This window comes from Anas acuta, chromosome 13 (assembly GCF_963932015.1).
Source record: "Anas acuta chromosome 13, bAnaAcu1.1, whole genome shotgun sequence".
Taxonomy (NCBI): Eukaryota; Metazoa; Chordata; class Aves; order Anseriformes; family Anatidae; genus Anas; species Anas acuta.
Window position 1 is genome coordinate 15,078,832 of NC_088991.1, and position 14,455 is coordinate 15,093,286.

General features: G+C 50.6%; 1 protein-coding gene across 1 annotated transcript in view; it reads right to left on the reverse strand.

Moving 5' to 3' along the window:
- MCF2 (MCF.2 cell line derived transforming sequence) overlaps positions 1 to 10,245 on the reverse strand; it is a 57,574-nt gene extending 47,329 nt beyond the window's left edge. Inside the window, exon 1 of the mRNA XM_068696652.1 lies at positions 10,022 to 10,245. Coding sequence (XP_068552753.1) covers positions 10,022 to 10,148 — 127 coding nt within the window. The 5' untranslated portion in view covers positions 10,149 to 10,245. The remainder of the gene's footprint in view (positions 1 to 10,021) is intronic.
- Between the last annotated feature and the right edge of the window lie 4,210 nt (positions 10,246 to 14,455).

The following is a 14,455-nucleotide window of genomic DNA, read 5'->3' on the forward strand; positions in this document are numbered from 1 at the left end:
TTTACGTGTGCATTGTTATTTCTTCTCTTGTAGTTAATAATATTATTTTTGTTCATTAAGGGCTGGCATTCGCAGCAACGTTCTTGATTTTAACAGGCCTCGGGACTGGTAAGGAAGAAGTTTGTTCCGCAAGGATACTTCAAATAGCTCTCCCTTAACTAACTGCCTCACCTAACTGGAGGACAAACAGGGGTGATCACTTTCTTCTCTATTTGTTAATTTGTTTTCCATGTCAAAACTTTCTAACTGATAAAAATCACATGAATAAGTTAATAAGCTCCAACACATGGAATATATAATAATAAACATTTCAGTCTTTGAAAACAGAAGACAACAGCCCCAAGGCTGTGCACACATTTGTCTTCACAACATCAAGGAGGAGTGGGGCTGTTCAGCAGCAATGTGGACGATTCCATCTCAGTAAAACCTTTCCCTAAAGCCAGCTCACTCCACTCACCCCTGTGGCCCAGACCTCGTGTTTGCTTTCCTGAAGATGCAGCCATGGGGAAGCTGGGCAAAGTTTTGCTGGTCATACAATGCCCTCGCATGACTTGCATGCACAACAGTAAAACCAAAGACAGTTCGAAGTTTACAATAATGCTGCTTTTGTTTGCTGTTCTGTAGTGGCACGGAAGGGAAATGCTGGCTTATTAATAGGTGTCCAGTAAACAGGTTGAAAAAAGGAGGTTAATGCATGGACCATTTTTGGTTTTGATGTGCAAAGCATTATAGGACGGGGGCTGTACCACGCTCAGGAGTGACCACTTTGAGCATCGGGGTTTCCAGCAAGGACTTCGCTCCCAAACATTCTTTGTCCACAGAAGGCTTCGTCCTTGACTTCAGCATGGAGGTGGAGACCCAGATTCCTACAGCATCCTCACAAATCTGAGTTCCTTGCTTTTCAAGGGACCACATTTTTGGAAGGGGGCACTCAGCACCTTCAGAGAAATCAGGTCCTTCCGGGCAGTCTCAAGTTGAGCACTCAAAATAACCCATTTGAGGAAGAACTGGGCGGGAGAACTTTGCTTCAGGCAGCGAAGGCTCGGGGAGCATTTCCCTGACAAACCCTCCCCATCTCCTGCGGGCACGAGGCTTCAACGCAGGCCAGAGGAGCAGGAGCACTGCCCTTTGGTAAGGTCAGAGCACAGCAGGCTGATTGTATTCTCACTGGAGCCTCTCCTGGGCCAATTCATCCCTGTGCTTGGTCTGCATTTGTCATCAAATCCAACTTCCTGGACAAACATTAAGGAAAAGCAAGCGCTGGCATCGGGTTCACAAGCATGTTGCTGTGCCTACAACACATCAATTGGATGTTACCATCCTATACAAAAGAGCGACCTTCGTCATCAAATATTCATCCCTGGAAAAAGAGCGGTGAAAGGCAACAAAGGGCAACAAAGATATCTGCCTCTCAAACAAGGCTTCAGTTGATGTTCATTAGCAAACCGCTGATTTCTTAAATGATTTCTTAAATTTCTTAAATTTATAAAATGCTGCTGCAACTACTATGTTCAGAGGCACATAACTGAAAGGCTCCTCTGCAGAGCAGACTGTCACCGTGACACGGAGTTTCAGAGGATGGGTGAAGCCAAGCAGGACAAGGGGGAAATGCAGAGCTGCCCTTTGGAGGAAAACTCAGGTGGGCTATGCGGGGAACCTGCTGGCTCTATCCTGTCCCCATCACTTGGTTTATGCTGACCAGAATATTTTGCTGGATCCTCTCCATAGCACAGCACCTCACAGCCAGTGCACAGACTGCAGGTGTAAGGCTGATGCTTATTCTTAGAGGTCGTCCCTTTCGAGGTGATTGACCACAGAGGCATGCTTGCATATAGTAGAAGTCTGCAGTGAGGTTCAGAGAGAGGGTGGCTATCGTCTGAGTCCAAGTTCACTCACAAAACACAGCCAAGAGACTCAATTAAACTCTGAAGTGCTTTGCTCTCTGGCAACTTGTTTTCTTTTCTATTCTAAACTTTGCAGGCTCACTGCATCTGCTAACAGCAGCTGTGCAACACATCTGCCAAGTTGATGTAATAGTGCCTTACATTTTACAACACCGGCCAAATACTGTTTGCAACTATAAAATACACTTGGAGACGGCTTTGTTGTGAATGAAGAATAATAGCTCTTCATTTGAGGGTTGCTGCCGTAGCCTAGGAAACAAAACCGAACCACACCAAAAAAAGCGTAAAGGATCACGTTGAGCTTCTCCATGATCTGCTTGTTCTCTGCTTTTTGTCCATTTGGATGCCTGGATCCAAAGAAGAAGCGGTTATTTGGTGTCAAGGGAGCCTGTAAATGAGCACATTCGTAACCTAGGTCCACGCCTCGTGGTGACTCTCTAGGTTAACTGGGGCCATCAGCGTGCATCTGCCACAGGACACCCCACCGGCTTCAAATTTTACCCCAAGTATTAATCAATGCAGTGCAATGAACACCCTTTCAGCTTTTCCTGTTGAATTTTTTTCTCTTTGCAAAATTAACTATTCATTGGGGCAAAGAACTGAAACACAGCCCTACATCCAGGCAGAAAGACCAAAGCACCAGACTGCAATTTGCCCCTCTAACTCAGTCCGGATTGTTTTACCCCACTCCTATAAAGAAGCACCCAAAAGGAGCAAGCCTGCAGCCCATCACTCAGGGCACTCACTCTGGATAAGCAGAAGTTTCGCTTGAAATATAATCACCTGCAAGAGCTAAGAGCTCCACCAGGAAGAATGGAAAAAATCCATGCCACAGCAGTGGACGGAGCCTCCCTTTGCTGCAGGAAACCCGAGTCTCCATCGCCCCAGCAGCAAGCTGCCGAGCCGCTCTCGGCTTTCTCACGGAGTAATTTGAAAAGATCTTGAATTCAATCCAACACACGACAAGAACCATCGCCATTCTCTCCACCAGCACATCACGTCCAGAAAGCAAGGTAGAAGGAGTTATTAGAAAGAAAAAAAAAAAAAAGAATAGCACTTTATCCTGCTTGCAAACTGCCCTACCGTGAACAAGACACTTGCACGAGGAGTTCTCCCAGCAGCTTTCCCAGCCAGCTTACATCTGGAGAAGGATACCGACTGCCACCGTCCCCCCCGAGGAGCAGCACCTGCACGAGGCTGAACCTAACACAGCCGGCAGCCAGGGCTCCTGGCCACGGGCCAGCCAGCATAAAGCTGGTGGTTCTGCTCGTGCTGTTTAGCACAATGTCCCTGTTAAAGAACATATACTGAAGAATAGGACATTGTACTCCTCGGAACACAAGGCCCATTGTATTTACAAAAGGCTTATTTGCAGGACCAGGTCTGAGCAGAGGACTGACAGCCAAGGTCCTGAGGCTCCTTCCTGGTTTTGAGATGAAATTCTTCAGTAGCTGGGAGTAAATCGTGTCTCCCCCCGCTCCAGTTCCTCGTTTGCAGACAGGAGCAGGCAGGCTGTGGCCACACACTACCAAAACTTGGCATTGCCAAAGGGTCACAAGCATGGCTTGTGACAGGAACAGAAAGGCTGCAGCCCCCATCCTGCTGCCTGATGTAGGAGTTTGTGTCCATACAAAAACCGGCATCAACAGGCGAGTGTTTCATGGGACCAGCTTCTGGGTACATCAGAGAACCAAAGCTCTCGGGGTCGGATGTGAATTCCACCAGACATTGGTGGCTCCTCCCCTGGGGGGACCTGAGGCCAAGGCACCGTCCTCCATAACCAGGTCTGCGGCAAGCGGACCCACAGGGCTTGTGGGTCACACACCAAGGGGCCTCCAAAATTCACAGGGCAAAAGAGCAGAGGAGCCCGCTAACAAGACACGTTTCCACTCAGTTCCACCAAAGCCCTCGGAGCTGCAGAGCACGTGCAGCGTAACAGCTGGATGGCAGAATTACACCTTTACACCCGCGGTAACCGCCTGACCACAGGTTGAGACCTGCGGGAACTCTTCCCCATGTGCTGAACACCCTGCAATAAAGCAGAGCCTGCATCAAACTTCCTTCTCTCCGCAGCCCGAAAATTCAAAAGGAACTTAGTGACTGGACTCAGCAAAGTGTGAGAACTGCTGTGGTCCTCTTCTGCGTTTGCAAGTAATCAAAGATACTTTGCATTAGCTATATAGGTAACCCCTAGTCAATTCTGACAGCACACAGCTTTGTAAGCACCAGAACACATCCAGCTGCTCTCGTGACCTGCCCTGACACACATATGCTCTTGCACGAGGACTTCCAGGGAAGCTGCTGGGGGCGAGCGGTGCGCAGTCGAGGCACCATTGCTGTAACGGGGGAGCCACATGGCCCAAATCCACCTCTAGTCACATAGCTGGAAGTACAGCAGTTTCTGCTTCTGTGCTAAAACCACACACATCCAGCAGTTTCCAAGCAGTGCAGCCATTCCCCTTGCCAAGCAAGAGACCCAAAAGACCCATTAGAATTGTTATGGCAGAAGGCTTCAATACCCTTGACTGCTGCAAGCCCCGCTGTCCAGCAGCACCAACACCCTGCATGGGGACAGCTTGTGTCCTGCAGCAGCCGCGGGCAGCACGGGAGCATCCGTGTCCGGGGGCAAGGGCCTGCAGCCCACAGCTGCCTGCTTCTTAATTAGAGCCAGCGGAAAACAGATTGTCATTTGGAGGGAAAGATTAGCAGTTAGATAAGATTTTTAAATGCCTGTTTTTCTGTAAGATGTGATGGATTCATCTCCTCGGCCAGTCCTGTTGATAAGGTGGCAAACCTCCATATCACATGTGAGCCTCACAGTAAAACCCTGACACAGCAGACACTCTTGCAAAACCCCTTCTACATTATAAAACAATTTGCAGGCAACTAATCCCCAGAGAGCTTCTCAATCCACGTGGCTCCCACGGGTTTGACAGAGGAAGGAGCCACACACCGGCACGTGTCCAGCACCAGCAGTGGGATGGCAATGGCACAGAGTGCACAGCTGGCAGAGCTATGGGGTGAGACACTTGCTTCCGAGCCCGCGGGGTGGCAGACGGGACAGACCTCACCAGAAGGGTTGTCTCATCTCACAGGTGGGGAGCTGAGGCAGCGACATCTGGCAGGAGCACAACAAAACCGCCCAGGGATTCCAAAAGCCTTACAAAGCCCCAGGAGGGTTAGTGCACTGCTACGTGGGATGGCTTGGTCACCCTGCCTGGCTCAAGGATGCCTTAAATTATCTTTTGCCAGACTGGGGAGGATTTTTTAAGGAAAGGCTTGCTCCATTTGCAAGTTTGTTCCTTTATCTTTCCCTAAGCACCCACCCCGGCAGAGTGTAGGAGGCAGGATACGGCACCAGATGGTCCTCTCTCCTGACCTAGTGGCTGTGCTTCTTCTCCAGGGCCTTCCAGGGTTTATCTGCAGACGATGTTTCAGCTCAGGCACAGATCCCTACCACCCAAACCTGGAAGCATCTGCAGTATCAGTATCTAAGAAACCATACAGCGGAGAAAAAAAAAAAGAAAGAAAAAAAAAAGGAAGCTTTTGTAAAACTCGAATGACCTTTCAAAAGGCTGAGATTTAGACAGACTGATGGTAAGTGTAAAAATGTAAAAGAAAATGCTGGGAAAGAAATAAGGGCAACAAATAGGGAGATAATATTAAGACAGCACAGCTGAGGCTTGTGGACCAGCATGCAGGCAGCGTGCCGACCCGCAAGGAATGTCCCTGCTGATGATCCTTACGGGAGGAGCTGAATCATCACCTTACTGTAGGAGGTGCTCAGCAGGGCCGTGTGGAGGCCACCCTGTGCAGAGCAGCACCAAGGATCCTGTAGCACCGAGCCCTGGGCAGCCCTCTGGCAGGGGACGCTGTCCAGCCGGACACCCACACATCCTGGCTACAGCCACTCATTAACATCGGAAACCAGCAAAACCTCATTCCTGCTGACCACGGCCATGGCTTTGAGGACAGGCTGCAGCCATCTGAGGCTCTCAGGCAAGGTGCAGCTACCCAAGGACCTGGCACACACGGGAACGCTGTCCTCTGATACAATTTTGGGAGCCAGAATGAACAAAGCGGTTGCTGGTAGCTGACATCAAGCCGTGCTGCCAGCGAGGAGGAGGATGCTCAGGGGAGCCTGAAAGGTTTGGGGCATCCCTGCATGCTGGGGACCAAGGGGTTTCTCGTGGGTGAGTCTCTCCCAACCTAGAGGTGACAGCAGGCAAACTGCAGGAGCTTCGCTCAGAAAAGGCTAGCCTAGAGAAAACTAAACGACAGCAAGGCTTACAAACTATCTCCTGTTATCGTTGCGGCTAATCTCCTAATGTGAGGAGCAGGATACTGGATGCTCTGGTCTGCTCACATCCGAGCAGGCAACCTGCTTCTCATATCACCCCTAACTAAGCAAAAATTGGGAAAGATAAAAACCAGCTTAACTATCCATGAATTTGCATCTATTGCAAGAAATGTAATAAAAGTTTCTCAACGCCCACCCGTGCGGATTCAAACTCAGTGTGGGAGTTGAGAAAATCTAGTTTCTTGAATTTCTAATACTTACGAACCTCGATGTACTTTCTCTGCTATTCCCACTTTCAGTCCTTTCTTTTTTATGGCAGGCTCCGGGACGAGCACACAGGTGTTTTGCACATCAGCTCTGCAGCACACTTGCCAGCTGTGCCCAGCAATGTTTAGCATTTGCCGTCAGAATGCACCTTCCCAGCCAGTGCCACCAGCCTCCAAAGCAGATCACTTTCAGCACAAAGGACTTCAAAAGCCGAGCCAAATAAAAGCATGCACACGTCAATAGCTTTCACATCATCATTCAATACCACTGAACTGTTGCTTTTTCCAAGCCAAATTCCAGCCTCGTGCACAAAGTAACTCATCACACGTGTAATTGCAGTAAATCCTTGAGCCCAAGGATACCTGCTTTGAAACCCAGATTTAAGTTCGCTGAAGTCACTGGAACAATTTATTTCCTTTCACTGCCCACGTAGCCAGGAAACTAAATTGTACAGCCAGGTTCCCACAATGGCAGAACCTGGAAAGTCTGCTGCAAAGTTAAGGAAACTAAAAACAATTTTCCTGAGCTGAAAATGAAAACATGTAATTTTGTCTTTCCACCGATGAGCAAAAAGCACATATCCAAATCCAGCCAGTTGCTTTCCTGGGGCAGGAAGAAGTCAGTGGCACGAAAGTGGAGGTGGGGAGCACGCTGCCAACGCTCGCAGCCTGGCTCACAGCACCCAGCCCTCGGACAGACGTCCAGGCAGCAGCAGATGGATAATTGCACCTTGCAGGTGGCCCAGCCAGCACAGCTTCCCAGGGAACTACAACTCTGCCCCGGGAGCTGCCGTCAGCCAGAGCTCCTGACTCAGCCGCGCTGCAAATCCAAGCCTAGCATCGCCTGGGAGGAAAGGGGCTCGGGAGCCAGGGCAGCCCCACCCCGCCGCTTCCACCACAACACGGCAATCTGCACGCCGGTCCTCCCACTCCTGCTCCTCTGCCCCCCAATTTGCAACGGCCTTCAATTTGGCTGCGCTGGGGAAGCTGTCAGATGAGACGATTGAGGCTTTTGGCAGCCGAGCAAACAGGGAGAGAAGCAGTGTGGGAGCCAAGCTGCGATTGCCACGCGTGCCGAAGCGACCACCTTTGCTGCGACACGCACCAGCACGAAGCGGCCCGCTCGCAGCAGGAGGCTGAGGGCACTCGCTTGACTTTTGGCTCCCAGACTGCCCTACAAGCCCCACTTGCCAAAACCAACAGTCAGGCCCTGTTCCAAGTCCCGTGGCGGTGATGTCTGAGCTCCGTGCTCCTGTGTGACCCCGTCCCCAGGAGCTCCGGGGAAGCGACGCGTCTCTAAGCATCCTGCAGCTCCCTGGCAAAGCCAGCATTTTGGAAGTCTTTCTTTCCCCCACCGTATTTTACACTTCAGTTCCTTCCCTCCCACACAGCCCTGCTGTCACTTCGCTTTTGTCACTGTAAATGAATGATAAACGATTAAACTGCAGTTGTAGCAAGTGTGACTTATGAAGAGGAAGCACTTCCCACATACTACCGACGCTCCCCCGCTACTATTCCCCTGGGGTCCCCCTGCGGCCGCAACACCTGGAGAGGCTTGGACCAGTGTGCAGCTCTCCGAGGGTGCTGGTCCCCTGTTCCCAAGCCTCTCTGAGGGAGTCCAAACCTTTTTGAAGGTCGGAGTAGCTATAAAAGTCTTGGAATGCACATAGGCGTAAATCCCACTGTGAGGCAAGCATAGGGGAAAATCACCTTGTACTAGAAACACCCAACAAGTTTCCTGTACTGATGTGCAAAAAGAAACTGCATGACCCCAGAGAAAAGCATGACCCCAGATCGGGCTGAATGCTCAGAATCAGCAATGAAGGAAAAAACCTATTTATTATGTCACGATTTGGAGAACCTTACTCATTTTTTTGTTTCATTTTAAGCATCTATGTATATCCCAAATCATGTGTCCAGATCCCGCAGCTATAACCACACAAGTGTGCCTTTGTGCTTCTGTGGAGATATTTTGATTTCGTGCGAGCATTATACAAAGGTCATCTGCCAAGAGGGGTTAGAAGACAAGGCTCATGCTCACGAGAAACCTGGTGCCTGCTTTCTCCCGTTTTCCGTAACATCTCTCCTAGAACATGCTCACCATCCGCATCTCCATCCCTGTTTTGACGCTAGTGCAAGGAGGAACATTTTTTTGGCTTGTTTTTTTTTTTAAACCACACATATTCAAGCAGCATCCCTTGCTAACTGACCATGCTCACCTCTTTCTGCACCTCCCTACTCTGTTTGAGGTGTGGACGAACAACAGGGCCAGTGAAGGCACAGCGGGCAGGCAGCGTCACCAGAAGCAGGTGACAGTCTGCTAAGTCCCCACCCGTGACTGCACCCTGATAAATTCCTCCCGCTCCCTAAAATGTGCTTTGCACGGAGGCCAAGGAAACCGGGATTAAGACTGCAAGCTTTTTTGGGTCAGTGTGTCTTTCTTGTGCCTGGCGTGGCTCCAAGCGCACTGCCAGCTGTGAGCTAATAAGGAATAATGAGCACCTTCACCTTCCAACAAGGTACGCATCCTCTGGTGGTGACGGAGTCACCCGGGATGCCACCGCCTTCCCCAGGTTATTAAGGGCCTCGCTGCAAAAAAAAACAGTTCTCCCCACAAACACACAAAATAACAACAACAACAAAAAAAAAGTCAAGGCTCCAAACAGTTTATGAGCAGATCATTGTCCGTCAAAGGAAACATTGTTGAGGCACAAGAGCAGCTTACAGCCCCGGGGTAGCAGATCGGATTGCGTTTGCTTCTCATCAGCGCGCTGCATTCGGGGTGTGCAGCCATATAACCACAGCAGCAGCACCACAGCCCTGGGCATCCCCAGCACTGCCGCGATGAAGTGATGTGGGAAGACCCGGGGATGAGGGAAAGGGGCTGTCTGACAGCCGCACACGCTTTCCACACACCCACTGCTTTTCCACTTTGGAAACTAGGAAAGGGCACATCGCAGGCACCAGGCTGGCACGCAGCTTTGCAGGGAAGACTTCTTTAGTTTTAGACCACCGGCAAACACCCTATTGCTTACCAAAACCGCTTGGATTCATTTGGAGCGACGTTTCCCAGTAACAAAAAGGGACGTCGGCAGCACAGCGTGAAACACTCTCTCCTTTTTTTTTTAAAGAAACGAGGCCATTCCACACCGCTAATGCAATCCGCCAAAATAAAAACCGCCCAGAGCCCTCAATAAGCAATCGCGCTACAAACCCCACCGGCACCGTGCCCGCACAGCCTGAGAGCGGATCGGGAGTTCCCCGAGGTGAGGAGCCGGGCACCTGTGGGCTCCGCTCGCTCCCCCCCCCGCCTGGCCCCAGCGCCCCCGGCTGCCTCCGGGCTCCCGGGCTGAGCACAGCGGCGGGGGGGCAACTCCGAGGGGAAGCCCCCGGGACCCCCGAGCGGGCAGGGCACAGCCCGGCACGGCACGGGACAGCCGGCAGGCACCGACGGGCTCCCCCACCGCGTCCCCATCCCGGACACTCGGATCACCGGCACCCCCCAGGAGCCTTTCCCCGTGCCCCCTCCCGGCCCCCGCTGGGGGACTCACCGGCGGCGGCGGCCTCCAGCAGCGCGGCGGCCCGCAGCAGGCAGTAGTAGCGCTCCATCTCCCCCGCCGAGGTGCCCCCCGGCGGGGGGCCGGCCGGGGCCGGCGCCGGGGCCGGGGCCAGGGCCATGCCCCGCGGCAGGGCTCCGCCGCCGGCCGCGCTCCGCCACCGCCGCCGCCGCCCCGGGCCCGGACCCGTGCTGCCGCCGCCGCCGCCGCCGAGGCGGGGCTGGGGAATGGGGGAGCCGCCTCCGCCCGCCCCGTGCCCGCCCCCCCGCTGCCAGCGCCCGGTTGAGGCGGCGGCTGCCGCCCGGTGCCCCCCCCCCCACTCCCCCGGCGAGGGGCGCCCAAGCCGCCGCTGGGTTCCCTGAGTCTCTCCAGTCATAGCTCGGCATCGCCTGGTGGCATTGACAAAGCCATACATCGGGTTTTCATTGACGCTCCCCCCCCCAAAAAAAAAGAAGAAAAAAAAAAGTGTTTTCATCCTCTGCAAGAAGCATTCTAGCGAATTCCTTGAACAGTATCTGAGAACCGTGTTAAACTATCCCATGGCCAAAGCCGGCCAGACCTCAGCCAAGGCCAGCCTGACCCATCGCTGCTCAGCTCCCCGATGCTGAGGTTCAAACGATGCCAGCTCATTCTCAGCAGCAGCCAGAGCTGCCCAGGAAGCCAGCGCAGAGAAGTGGATGTTCCTGTTTTTCCAAAACAACCTTTTAATTATGCTCCTTACTATAATAGCAGCCTTTTTCCAACACTTCAGCAGTCAGGGCTATTAATTTAGGACCCAAGGCCTAACAATGGTAATGTGAAAAACACCATCTTTTTGGTAGACCTTGTCCCTTCTTGCAATGATACAGAATTTTTCAAGGAAAAACTACCCCTTCAGTCAGTGCTCCTCGTCTGTCACAGCAGATTCTCACAGGCTTCACAGTCTGAACAGTTTTCTCTCTGGTCATAAAGCATGTCCTGCACAAAGAGGGAGAGTTCATGTGCAGTTACTCATCCAAAAAAAAAAACCAGCTCGTGCACAGCACTAAGCGTGGTTATAAAATAGCCGTGTGCCAGGCTACAGGCATGGTATGACAGACATGCTGCATTCCTCTTTTATTTGTACCACAGAAATGCTGTTTTCCTCAAACGGCAACAGCTCGTGCAGAACTGAGGCTCGTCCACACAGATCATAGGACCTGGTTTGGTTGGAAGGGGCCTCCAAACCCACCCAGTTCCAACCCCCTGCCACGGGCTGGGACACCTCCCACTGCACCCGGGTGCCCTCCGTGCAACCTTGGCTTGAACGCTCCCAGGGATGGGGCATCCACAGCTTCTCTGGGCAGCTGGTGCCAGTGCCCCACCACCCTCATAGTAAATGTTTTCTTTTCTAATACCTAATCTAAATCTCCCCTCTTCTAGTGCTCCTTTACTCCATGGCCTATCACTGCACCCCCTGACAAAGAGTCCCTCCCCAGCCTTCCTGTAGGCCCCTTTAGGTACTGAAAGGCTCCAACAAGGTCTGCCCACAGCCTTCTCTTCAACCCCTGCTCCCTCAGCCTGTCCCAGGAACAATAAGCTGAGACAGAGGGAACAAGGAGAAGATAAAAAGGAAACAATGACAGCCAGAAACACTGGAGTTTCTTTTTCAAGGATTTTCCTCCCCAGACCTCATAACAACATTCATCACCCTGAGCAGCACATACATGTACATGGCTGTGAGTGAAGGAAAGGCCCCTTTGGAGAGGGGGAGCTCTCATCAGAAGGGAAATCCTGGCAGAGTTTTATTCCATGTGGAATAAAAATAAAAATATCCCCCAATTTTTGGGAGGTGTATGGAGAATTCCCAGTTATTTCATTAATTCCAGTTCAGCTGCTGGGGAAAAAACAAAACAAAACAACAAACAAACAAACAAACAAAAAACATTGTATCACATAAAGGCAGTTTTTGCTGGGAGTGGTACCACTATTTGTTTTTTAGAAATTGCCTTTCAAAGGTGTCTGCTTAGTCAAACAGGTATGCTTAGTTTTAGGCAACCACAGGCATGAGTCCTCACGGTGATATGATCTCTTTTTGAGATTGTTCTGAATAGACTTATCAGTTATTTCTCCCCAGCTTCTATTTTTATTCTAATTTGGGGAAAACCATAGGTTGTATTTCTGCCCCTCCTGAAAGCTGCTGCTTGCACACCTCATGGCGTGTCTGTGCAGAAAGCAATGGCTGGGGCAGTACGCCCGGCTGCAGCTGCTCCAGCCCCAGATCCGCTTGGAGAAGTCACCTGCTTGGAGGCTTCCCTATAAGCCCTGAGAAGCACACCTCGGTCACCTTCAGCCTTGGGCGGCCAAGAGCCCATCTAGCCTCCTAGTCTCTTCTTCAAAAAATAGCTTCTGGTTAAACGGGGTAATCTAACTTGTCACCCTCAGGTCAGACCTCTGTTCAGGTCTCACACGCGGTCCTGCGGCTGCACATATCTCAAAGCTACAGGCGCTGCTGCCCAGCCCCGTTCTCATCCTTCCAGATCACAGTTGCTGCAACATATTCCCCTGGCTTGGCCAAATCCCAGTTTCTTCTGCCGCACCATCTGGCAGGCTGCTACAGGCACCTTTGCTGTGCTCCACATCAGCCTCAGCAGCTTTGTGCCTGCAATTCCCCTGCTGAGTCTCTCCTCGCCCACACGTCTGATCTATGAGACCTGCCTGCACTGCAAAGCCCCACGCTTAGCCACGAGCCCGGCCGCTTCATCTTCCACGCCCCGACTCCAGTGGCCAAAACGGGATGGAACAGATTTAATGTTGTAGGGTGGTGCTGGGAACTGGAAAACCTGAGCTAGCTAAATGCCATTTGGAGCCTCCCCAGCCAGGAGAGACCCTGGCCCCTCTGACACCAGTTTGAGCCTGCCACTGCTTTCATCAGGGTGGGATTTACTTCACCTGCTGCCTGTGTGAAGTACAGAAGGGACTCCCCCGTGCTCTCCTACTCTCACTTTTTTTTCTGCCTAAGCCAAACCTACCTTGTTTATTTCTCTAACCCGTTTTTGGATGGAAGCACACTCACAGGTGCACACACGCCCTTTCTCCAGGCCACAGCGTATTTTCCAGCTTAGCAGGTTACCTCCAGACACCTGAAGACGTTAGCAGCAAGCCGAGCGGAGGTCCCTGCTGCCACCCCAGCCCACCTACCCTCCTGTCAGCAGCCTGACCCCTAAGAAAGTGTCTGTCCTTGCTGAAAACCATCTTACAAAGCTGCATTGCTTCTCCTTTTGAATGTGAGGTGGTACACAGCTGTTTTAAATGCAAATTTGGAGCTTTCTGAAGCAGCTCTGAACCACAGTGCTTATGCTGACTACTGTGTCCCGTCAGCCGGGACGGCCAGCTCAAAGCCTCCCAGTCCTTCAGCTGATTTTCACCATCACTCCACATAAGCTATTAAGAGTCTCGATGCGTGTATCTAGTTTCCAGTAGTACAAGCTTCTTCTTAAAGGTTATAGTTTGTTTTAAATAGCACAGCCATCTGTCCTACAGCGGCTCATGGGAGCTGCAGAAATTAAAGCAGCCAAAACTGAATTTATCAAATTGACTGTCAGTTTTCATTATGAACGTTTCAGTTTGAATCAGACATCCTAAAGAAATAAAGTATATGTTTTTCATGTCTTACACAAGCACTGAGAGACTCACTTTTCATTATACTGTTGGAATCTCAGCAATGCAAATATGTGGCCTGCACTTCACCAGCTCCAGGCGCCTTACCAACCATAGAATAAGCCTCATTTATGTGTTTCTAGTCTTTCAACTTAAAAAAAAAAAAAAAGCGGCTTGGTACAGGTTAGCCATGACACCCAGAACCAATGCACAGCATTAAGAAAAAATCATGCATACATGGATATGGAAGCTGGACACACGGACCTGCATTTTATTTTTTACCCTAAATGTCCTGGTCAGATAAAGCTCTGAGTTTAACTCTTCTAAAAAGTTAAATCAATTTATTCACTTAATTCATGGGACTTGTTTTCTTAATTTGACAGATTATTGTTCAGGAAAATTGCCAGATACTTGCAGCAGCTGGCACCAGCTACCCCACACTGAAAATGCCCACAGCCCGACTTGTAAAAGCCCACGTATATATCATTGCAAGACAGGTGTAGGAGCATCCAAGGAGACAAGACACAACAAATATTTATTAATCAGAACAACATACCAAAGTTTATTGATTACTTCAAACAAAAGTTTTCATAATGAAAAAAGAGCAAGTTGCATTCATAAAAGGTAACATTCACATTCAATTTCCTTTATATAAAGCAACATAAATGTATAAAATTGCATTTAAGTGAAAAAAATGTAAGGTTGCAGTCCTTTTTTGCAAGAAGCTGAAAATGTATCTTCTCATTGCCTGTATATAATTTACACTTTCTATATACTATATGTTGTGTTGTTGTTTTTTTTTTTTAAAAA